At 37.5% G+C, this 10,163-nt stretch overlaps 1 protein-coding gene across 1 annotated transcript; it reads right to left on the reverse strand.

Annotated features, from left to right (window-relative positions):
* Positions 1 to 326: 326 nt before the first annotated feature.
* On the reverse strand, positions 327 to 9,853 carry LOC133300556 (uncharacterized). Its single transcript, XM_061500114.1, has 20 exons — positions 8,529 to 9,853; positions 8,080 to 8,283; positions 7,470 to 7,574; positions 7,296 to 7,361; positions 7,039 to 7,203; positions 6,691 to 6,765; positions 6,453 to 6,607; positions 6,012 to 6,147; positions 5,864 to 5,933; positions 5,614 to 5,741; positions 5,250 to 5,306; positions 3,929 to 4,114; positions 3,707 to 3,799; positions 2,880 to 2,965; positions 2,719 to 2,785; positions 2,551 to 2,617; positions 2,338 to 2,474; positions 2,096 to 2,187; positions 1,938 to 2,004; positions 327 to 993 (listed from the first exon to the last, which is right to left on the reverse strand). Exons 1-20 carry the CDS (start codon positions 9,762 to 9,764, stop codon positions 829 to 831), a joined length of 3,357 nt encoding a protein of 1,118 aa, XP_061356098.1. The 5' UTR covers positions 9,765 to 9,853; the 3' UTR covers positions 327 to 828.
* Between the last annotated feature and the right edge of the window lie 310 nt (positions 9,854 to 10,163).

The following is a 10,163-nucleotide window of genomic DNA, read 5'->3' on the forward strand; positions in this document are numbered from 1 at the left end:
AGCAAAATCGTCTAAAAATGTTAGAAAAAGCGTTTAGGTAATTATCTAATGTAAATGACCAACGTAAACTCATACGTACAGCCATGTTCCTTTCAAATAAGTGATTGATAGTTCACTTTTTTATTAAATGCCCACGTCCCCAATGATCAAAGCATGCCCAAGTATAGACAGTTCAAGGATAATTTTGCAAACAGCCGGATGAAGAGCCATCCACATGCATATAAACCACGTCAGTAATAAATTTAGGAAATAAAATAGACACGTTTTTTCCAACCCTTGCTGTCCGCAAGTTATTGATTGGATAAAAATTGTCTGCAACATTAATGAATAAATAACATTAGTATTTGGATACCAAAAAAACTAACATTAGTATTTCATATGATACATTTCATACCAGCGAATATGAAAAAAATCCAATAAAATAGGCCAAAACTGCAAGAATTGCCCCACACAGACAACCCTATATTCTCACGCAATATGGTAAGAACAAAAAGAGGAATTGAACAAGAAGCCCCCACACCACAATTGCCTAACCTCTTCTTACGGACTCAATCGCACTATGAACACTCAATACTATACACATTCTACAGAAAGTCCCCTTTCCAATCACAGTTGACTGCATTCTCAAAACTGAAGCCATGTTGCTATAAAACACCATGCAAGAATGAATGATGGAAACCATCTTATGGCTAAAAGAATGGGTAACAAATATATAGACCACCACCAAACTGGAAGAAGCTTGTTCCCAAAAAGAGCGAGACACCAACTGCCAACCCAGATGCTATGAAGAAATGATGGATTGCAATGCAGCAAAGCTACGTATGTAAACTATGAAGAGAGGATGGATTGCAATGCAAGCTGTTGCTGCGGCTGCAAAGATGACCAAGCAGAAGCAAGAGTAGAGGGTGGTAAAGTTTTCTGGAGCTGTCTGAGTAAAATAATCATTCGGCCAGCTGTTTGTTCAGTTGCAAGTTCTTTACCAGCACATAAAACCTATTTATAAAAAATGGATTCCATTAAATACAGAAACTATTTCAAGAAAACCCAACACGTATTACCAAAAACACCGGCATAGTTCACGTCCCTTGTTTGGTGGAACACAAGACTGCTCATTATATATACACTCACTACGGTATTCACTTAAAGTCATAAATGAAAGGTCAAATTGTCAAATAACTACATTTGAATGAACATTGTCAGTAGAAAAAAAAGAGACGACAATCAGGAATCAATATAAAGTTGCAGAAGAAGTGAGGAATTATTGGAAAGCATTTGATGCAACCAGCAGTTTTCCTGAAAACATTTTGTTTGCATTGATACTATGGCTTGCATTTGGTTAAATTCAAAGCTCATCACCAACAATTGGCAAGGACAAAGGGGCTGGTTTGCCTATGCCTCTATCTTGAAGAATGAAGAGCACTAGCTCCTCAAATAGGCTAGAAATGATAGCATGACATCAATTGAAATTATGAAAGTCCATATTAAAAGAATCTGGCAAGTTTTATGAGTAACAATTACTAGCAAACAATTCATTCACAAAAGCTTTCTGGTTTTTCTTCTCCATGCCAATAATTTGTACAGTTGTAATCAATTATAAAAATTGTAGAGTTAATTAGATAACTTCATAGACATTTCCCAAATATTCCTACTTGTAATGGCAATGTGCTATGAACAATTTTTTCACATTTCTTGTCTCTGAAACTTTTAATTAAAACTTTTGAACCTTTCACACACTATGGCCTATGATGTTCAGCACATGCTTTATTCTAGGGAATTGCCTAGGTTGACATGCAGAGACTGGGTAGTGCTATACTAATGTTTCCTTTCTGTTCTCTTTATTACGGAAGCAATATCATTATACCGCGCAAAAAAATAAATAATACTTTCAGTAAAAAGCAGAGAGATTATAAAGTGGCAAATTCATGATGAAAACTGACCTCAGCAAACACTGCAACTATTTTAGGAAGGTATTGATTGTTTGGTCCCAAAAGCTCCCTGTCAGACCTGCAGATAAACAAGGAGTACAATTAGAACAATGGAAAAAGATATCCAGGAGCACATCAGAAAAATAAAAAATAGAAGTTGAACCCCTAACCTCTCAGCCATTGAACAAAGTTGATCATGAACAACTTTGGCCTCAATCAAATCACCTTTTATTGGCAAACAGTTCAACCATGCAGGAACCACCTGTAAACAGATTAGCAAAAATATTAACTAAACAGATGTCATCTCAACCAAAAAAATCAGCCTCCACAAAGAATAGATCATAATAGTGCCAAACATGATTGAGAAGCAAAACCATAAAATGGATCGTAAACAGGGAAAATATGTAAAAACCTGGGCAGAATCAATACTGTCACGATGAAATTCGCAAATTTTCCCTAGAGCAGACACAGCATTGTCATATGCCATTACATTATCCGGTTGAAGAGCATTAGGATGCTGGATCACAGCATTTAACCTCGAAAGCGCCTCTACAATAAGCCATTAACAATTTGTTACTCAATGTAATACAGTTTTTCACAAGTTTTTAACTGTATTAAGCAGTACCTCCAACCAGAGGTTTGAACACAGATCCACCAAATTCTGCACAAACACCGAGGCCATACACAGCCGCCTACAGAAAGATGAAGAAATGCCAGCATTAGCAACCAAACAGCTTAAACAATAAAAAAAGGTATTCAAAAAATTAACCAACTGAGCATGCCTAATACTGACCTGTCTGACATCAGGAGTCTCGTCATTACAAGCCTCCAACAAGAATGGGAGATATGTATTATAATACCTGCTCAATAGGCATGTAAAACAATGAAGCTTACAACACATGTCTAGATAATTATCACTGCACACAAAAGCAGGAATCCAAAAAAACTACTTACTTTATAGCAGCTTCACGACACTGTTCCACAACATCATCAAAAATGCAAATTGCAATCCTTCTCTCTTCAGGGGTTTTGTCGCTTCCCTATATCCAAACATTAAACTAAAAGTCAAAACAACGAAATAAATCTTTTAGTTCTTCAAGAAAAATTAGATCACAGGCACAAAGCCTGCAGGGAATTTGCTTGACACGAGATTAGACCATTGAAATTGCAGAATGAAACATGACAAAAGTCAATCTCAGAGCTTTTTGGCAGTTGGACAGAATACAACCAAATTATGATTTAATTGAAAAGCAACTCTTGCAGGCCTGTAGCCTGGAGAATGTAGACGAACGTGAGCTCAGAGATTATAAGTGCATGGGAATGGAGTACGAGGATAAATGTGACCTCAGAGATGATAGGTGCGAAACCAGAATTCGAAGCTAAACAGATCTATGCAAACATGTTCTTTGCAGATTTATCTCTAAAACTCCATCTAATGTTGGCACAAAACCACTAATCAATTTACAATTTCAAAGCAAGATTGAAGATTCATTATTGAACTAAAACTTTCAAGTTCAACGATGTGGCTTGAACAGCGCAATCTCCACAACTTCAACAAGCCCCAAGTTCAAAGATTAGCAACATCACGCAGATTCCACATTTTAAAATCATGTTTATAATTTACCAGCTAAAACAGACAAAACAGCAAAATATAGACATAATTAAACCAAAATAAGGTACAAAAGATAAGAGCAAAAGGCCAGCCTAATGAATAAACGGAATTAAAAATTAGTAGAAAACCAAATTAAATAATAGAGTTGGTAGCTTCCGGGAGAACATACCCACATAGGAGTCAAATATGTTGACAGCTCTTCGAAGAATGGCAAGAAGGAGGCTTTAAAGGTCTTTATTAAAGTTCCCAATATCTCACCCACCTGAGACAATACAAATTATTAAAAAGGATGACCAGGAAACTGATCTGCCTTTACTTAAAATACAAAGACAGTAGCCCCAACAAAAGTTATGATGGTTTAAATTATTTTAGATGAGACTAAACAACTAACTTGGTCAAAAACTTCTTCCTCTTGTTCATTTTCCTCTTTAATCAGCTCCCCCTCTTCAGCATCAAAATCTTCAGCTTTGGCCCTGTCTGCTCTCTCTCCTTTTCTACTTGAACTAGCTGTGATCACTTGTTTTATCTCATCAACAATGGCTCTGACCTGGCTTTCATCCAAAAGCATCCCAGAGATCTAAAAGAGTAAACAAAAAGATCAGAACACATCCAAAACGGACATATACCAAATGCTCTGAAGGCAATGGAAGGAAAGAAGGAAGACAAACACAGGCAAAAAAAAAAACAAGTTAATAAATATCCAAGCATCTCAGAAAACAACTACTCGACCACTCATGCACAATAATCAACAAAAGCATGCAATGCACTTGAAATTCAAGAAAAATTAAAGCAATAAATGTAGTGGACAAAACGAGATGGAGGCCACATGAGAATTACCCAGCTTTATACTAAGTAGTAGTTTAATATGAATATAAATAAAGTGATAACAAAAAGCGCGTAAAACAAAGTAAACAATAAGCAGCCACCTTGATAGTGAAGACACGTCAAATTCTTGCACGACATATCTCATTCTTAATAAAACAAGACTACAAAAATCCACGAACAAAGTGAAGTGCACCTCATATCAAGCATTAATGAGACAGGCAAGTGTTCAGTACAATTGACAAAATTTGTAACTAATTCAACTAAATAACAATTTAATTAACAAACCAATCATAAAATAGGAAGCAACCAAACTGTTTAACTTTTCTTTTTATATACCAATTGACAATGAAACATTGCACACAACACTAAGGACTTGGCACGGTATCAATTAGCATTTATTAGCTTTCAGCCTTTCATTAATAAAAGGATTGAATCGATATCAATTTGTCCTTATTAGAATCAATTAGCATTAGTATTTATTGGCTATGCTTTCTTGGTGTTTCAAATCCTAGTTATAAAGATCACAATGGCTGTATGGAAAAGTCAAGCAATTAAGGGATTACTTTCTTCCAATCATTCTCTCCTCTCTCTCTCTCTCCTCTCTTCTGTCTTTTCTCTCTGCAATTCTGTCAAACGCTACTATTACCATTAACAGACAGTATCAGTTATAATATTAACCTATTGCAGCGCGAATGAGGCTCTTCATTGAATTTTATTTTCAACTAAGAATGATAAGCATCAAACTTAAATTACAAGTTATAACATCAACTACGATGCCAAGGTATATTCAACAATCCTAATTCAGTAAAATCCAGAATGGAATTCAATAGGAGAAAAAGGCAAAAACAGAAAGAAAATACATAACCAAGTTATTTCATGAGCCGAACCTGTAAGCATTCATTTAATGAATCCAACATACTTGCACAAATCTCTGTGTCAGGTTCCTGCAAGCAAATAGAAGTAGGAGAACATTAGCAAAGAAATACCAATATGGGACACAGGCACACAGCCAAGTCAGGCAAAGACTACCCAAATATCACCTAGATTAAGCTTGATCCTCAAATCCATCCACGGACTGGGTCTCCTAAACTAATAAAATATAGGACTGCTTCGGCTTATATCAATATTTAGAACTTAAAACTCAAGACAATTTCAAATCAAAAGATGAAATTACTCACTTGTAAAAAAAGCTGAAACATAAAAATTCCATAGTAACACAACTAAGAATGGATAAACTTGAACAGCAATTACCTTATGCAATGCTTCCACCAGAGCTGGGATAATACTGTCAGACAAAAATTTCAAATAGGTTACATCCCGACCTTGAGATTGCCCTTTCTCTATAGCTAATTTTGCAGATCGCAATAGCTCCGGCATTGCTATAGGGATATTGGAAATGATAAACATTAAAACAGTTAGGGTAATGACATAAAGTACATTAACTGTGACAAAGGAAAATCACTGAACAAAAGAAGATGCACAGGAACAATCATTCTTATACCTGAAACAGCTGCTTTTCTGACCTCCTCATGGAAGTAAAATTTAAGGAGTGGAACTAAAATAGCTGCAACCTGCATCGCATTCAAATTGTATAGGTAAAAAAACAAACCTTAATGCATAAAGGCATTTTACAGGGGTCTAAGTCTAACCTGATCAATCCATGGAAAAAACCCTTCCTTCAACTCATCAGCATAGCAACAAAGCATGTTACATGCTGTAGCTTTTTCTTCTAGAACACTAGTCTTGATTCCAATTCTTTTGTCCCCGAGAGTGATAGTCTCCATACTATAACGGATAAATAAAATTTAGTTGGATTTATCTTGTGTTTGCGTGTGGGTGGACAGGCGTGTGAAGTGCATGCACGTTTTGTTTTGAAAAAATACTGAAGATGAAAAAAATGGAACCATAATTCAAAGATTATTAAAGCTACAAGATGTATGTCCTACCTCCTAAAGCCTAAACTATTAGTGAACATACAAGACCAAAAATACAAGAGACAGGTGAAGTAAAAGGGAAACTTTATACATTAACAATTCGCAAATTCATTAAATTATTTAAAATTGTACAAAGAGAAGGACTAAAATTGAGACCTTTCATCATCAGAATCCTCAATATCATTGTCCGAATCTGCTGATGTAATTGTTACATCAGGCTTAAGTGAAGCAGACTGAAGCAATGGTGGCATGACAAACTCCATGTAAGGAAGAAAATCCTGTCCCAGACACTTGCAGAGTCTAGCCCATGCCTGTAACAAATTAAAGTTGTTGTGACTGAACATAGTCCAACTGGCATTGCATGTTTATGCTATAAATAATTTAAAATGCACACCTGCAGCATGTAACTCGTTGTTGGATCATCTGTCTCCATTTGAGATACTTGTAGGGACATAAGAACTCCCATGACCTAGTAAAGAACCAGCATATGCAGGATATCAAAAAAATAAGATATCTAGCTGACGAGAGAGAAGTGCTTTACACAAAATACAAGATGCAGGGTTCAATTCATGCAGCAGTTAACTTTCCCATTTTGGACTGACTACTTTCCCAAATGATGGTAAATTGGTTTAAAAAGTCAATATGTCAAACAATCAATTAATTCTTGACTCACAAAGTTGCAACATATAAATTTCAAGCACTTTAACAAAAATATAAAAACAAAGAAACAATAATCACCTACCTGCTTAGCATCAGCCCTAAACTTCTCCTTTCCAACAGCCATTCCAACCAAACTTATGCACTCCATAGACTTAGCACGAAGCATACGGTTAGACTTGTCAGTTGCATTAAACAATATAGCCTTCAGGTATGGCATGACAGCATCATAGTATTTCTGGAAGTGTTCCTAAGGAAGACCATGGTGCCAAAGCAGTTATAAAAGAGTAATCTAAAGAAAAGAAATTATAAATGTCAAAGAAAATGGTTTATATAAAATACCTGAGATGAATCAGCAACTGATGCCAAAGCAGTTAAGGCACCCTCTTGCACCATTTGCTTACCATTCTGAATATAGAATATCCAAAATTAAGTGAAGAGAAAAAGCAATCATGTGATGATTCAGCAAAATGACCATAATAATACTATTCTTCCGAATAATGGTCTATAAACTACCTGAAGAAGTACAAGCAGTTTGCTAACTATTCCATCCAAGTATGGCGTTAAAATGTCTGGTGTGCAGTTCTCACTGAAGTTGAGCACTGCTGAAGCAGCATGTGCCTGTGTAGACAATATTAAGAGAACATTTGTACTAGAAATCAGAATTGGTACACTTATAAATCAGATCAACTATAAAGAATATAAGAAACAAAGGAAACCAAAAAAACAAAACTCAATTCATAGGTTGAACGCTACCATCATCATGATATGATGAAACAGGAAACTAAAAGTGCAATATTCCAAGTTTACTCAGCCAATCTTTCCCCTCTGGACTGAATACTTCCTCCACAACCAGCTACAACATATACAGACTAGTTGCCCAATATCATAATTTACAGTTAATAGAATTCAATACTGCAAAGCAACATTCGGTGTAACCCAGTTCATATTTGTATAAAGCTACATAGCAATTACTGCTTGCATTGTTTTTTAAATAGTCAGTTTTATAACCAAATACTAATTGGAAAAATCACAATATTTTCAATTTCAAACTTGCACTTAGTCATTGAGGGGAAAACCCATACTCAAGATTAATTAAAATTACTTCATCCGAAGGGTGGCTAACCTGTACGCGAGGGTTCTGAAAATCGTCCATGGCAGCAGCTAGTGCTGGCAATACCCCCTGATGATATTGATTTTGCAAATCTGGACCCAAATCAGTAGACAGTTGCCCGATTGCATTAATTGCTGCCCACCTTACACGGGGATGTTGATCGGGAAAGGAGTTCAATACCATAGCCACCACTTGCTCCAAGGTTTTAATCATGACCTGCAGTAATTGGAAGATGGGGGGAAATCAAAATCATAATTCACAAACAAGAAGAAAAGGATCTTTACAACATGGACACATAAAGATGCACAGCAAGAAACAATCAAAATTACAAGGAACTCTAACTAACACACACAAAAAAAAAAGGTAACCAACAGAAATAACAATAGCAACGACGTTATATTCTAGTTGTCCTTTTCTTATAAAACAAAACAACCAAAAAGAAAAGTTGCTATCTTTATTACCTTTGAGCAACCCTCAGCAATTTGGGCAAGTGCAATCAATGCAGCATGACGTTTTTGCCACTCGGGAGCAGCGAAATAAGCGGGCAACTGTTCAGACGCAACAGGAACAATGGTATTTCCACCCAAAGATATAGAGAGCCTATCCAAGCACTCTTGTCCGACGCTGTAATTGCTGGTTTCACCAGCATCCTCATCTTCCGTCTCAGCGCTGTGCCAAGCAGGATCGTCCTCAACATCCAATAGCATCTTCATGAGTATGGCAAAAAGCCTGCTAATAAACTGCGGCAGCTTCCTCATCATCCCCGGAGCGCGCTCTCTCGCCTCAGCGAGAGTAATCACGAACTCGATTGCCAAATGGCGAGTCCCTTCCTCCAATGACTCCGCCTCAGCAATCTGCAGCATAGCCGCAACCACGTCCACAAGCTGCCTCCTCAAAAACCTAGGCTCCGTCCCTGCGAGCTCGATCAGCAACTCGAGAGCCTCCTGCGCGGTGGCCTCCTGGCCACTATTCAGCGCCTCCGTCAAGGTGCGAATCATGGCAGGCAACAAGTCCTGAAACCGGTCGCGCTCGGCGGAGCCAGATAGGCACTGGATGAAATTTATAACAGCATTGAGGGCGGCGATGCGAACGTCGGGATTGACCGTTGCAGAGGTGAGGCACTGCAAGAAGATATCGTGGAGGTGCTTGATGTGAGGAGTGAGGGAATCACCTATGCACTGTGACAATTGAGCAAAAATAAGAAACGCCGACTCCTGAAGCTTTGAGGAATCAGAAGAAACGCAGCGGAACATGAAAGGAAGCAATTCAGGCCAGTCGTTATCGGGGAGGATACCGGAGGCGAGTTCGGAGATTGTGTCACAGAGTTTTTTGGATATGGATTTGGTCTGTTCGGTTTGGATTGAGGAAAGGAGAAGGGATTTGAGTGAAGATTGGGTTTGAGGTGAGAGTCGTGGCCATAGGTAAGAGTCATCGCGGGTTAACTGCTTGCGGAGGAGGATTGCGGCCATGGCACGTGCCTCCTGGTGCGGGCACGAGTTCAGCATCTGTGCTAGCTTCAGCGATAACCTATCTGGATCCCTCTGTTTGCAGAGATTGAAGAGTGCTTCCGCGTGGGATCGTTGCTCGTTCGACGATGACATCAGGTGCGAGATCAGCGTCTCGAATGGTGATGGATCTGCTCCCAAGATAGCCGCCACTTGCGATTGCTGCACCTGCTGAGTTGACTCGGAATCCATGGCGGCGATCGAGCGAGCGAGTTAGGGTTTTTGATTGAGTTCGAGATGATTATTATGATTTATGATGATGAGAGTCACTCTTTGTGTTTTGTTTCTCTCTCAATTTTTTTTTATATATGGTTGCGGCGGGTTTTTCTTAGCATGAGCAAATTGAGCATTGCCCTTTTGTGTTGTGGATTTTTGGTCAGGGTAATAAATCTTAATTATATCATATCAGTGCACCGAAGATTAAGTATATTTATTCATTTATTTTGTAATGTATAAATAAAAAATATTATATTATTTATTTTTTTCAGATGATATAATATATTTTTTCACGTATCACAAAATAAATAAGAGTTTTATTAATCTCATGTTAAAGGAGATAAGTTATTTAATGTCATAAATATAAATTTGTGG

The sequence above is a fragment of the Gastrolobium bilobum genome, unplaced genomic scaffold, assembly GCF_033153095.1.
Source record: "Gastrolobium bilobum isolate Gb01-03AN ecotype WA unplaced genomic scaffold, APGP_CSIRO_Gbil_v1 utg22006, whole genome shotgun sequence".
Taxonomy (NCBI): Eukaryota; Viridiplantae; Streptophyta; class Magnoliopsida; order Fabales; family Fabaceae; genus Gastrolobium; species Gastrolobium bilobum.

Excerpts from the sequence above, each read along its gene's own strand:
- LOC133300556 (XM_061500114.1), bottom strand. The coding sequence starts at position 9,764 with ATGGATTCCGAGTCAACTCAGCAGGTGCAGCAATCGCAAGTGGCGGCT. Across the intron at positions 2,618-2,718 it reads AGACTCCTGATGTCAGACAG|GCGGCTGTGTATGGCCTCGG; the intron begins GTCAGTATTAGG and ends ATCTTTCTGTAG. Across the intron at positions 2,005-2,095 it reads CTTTGTTCAATGGCTGAGAG|GTCTGACAGGGAGCTTTTGG; the intron begins GTTAGGGGTTCA and ends GTTTATCTGCAG.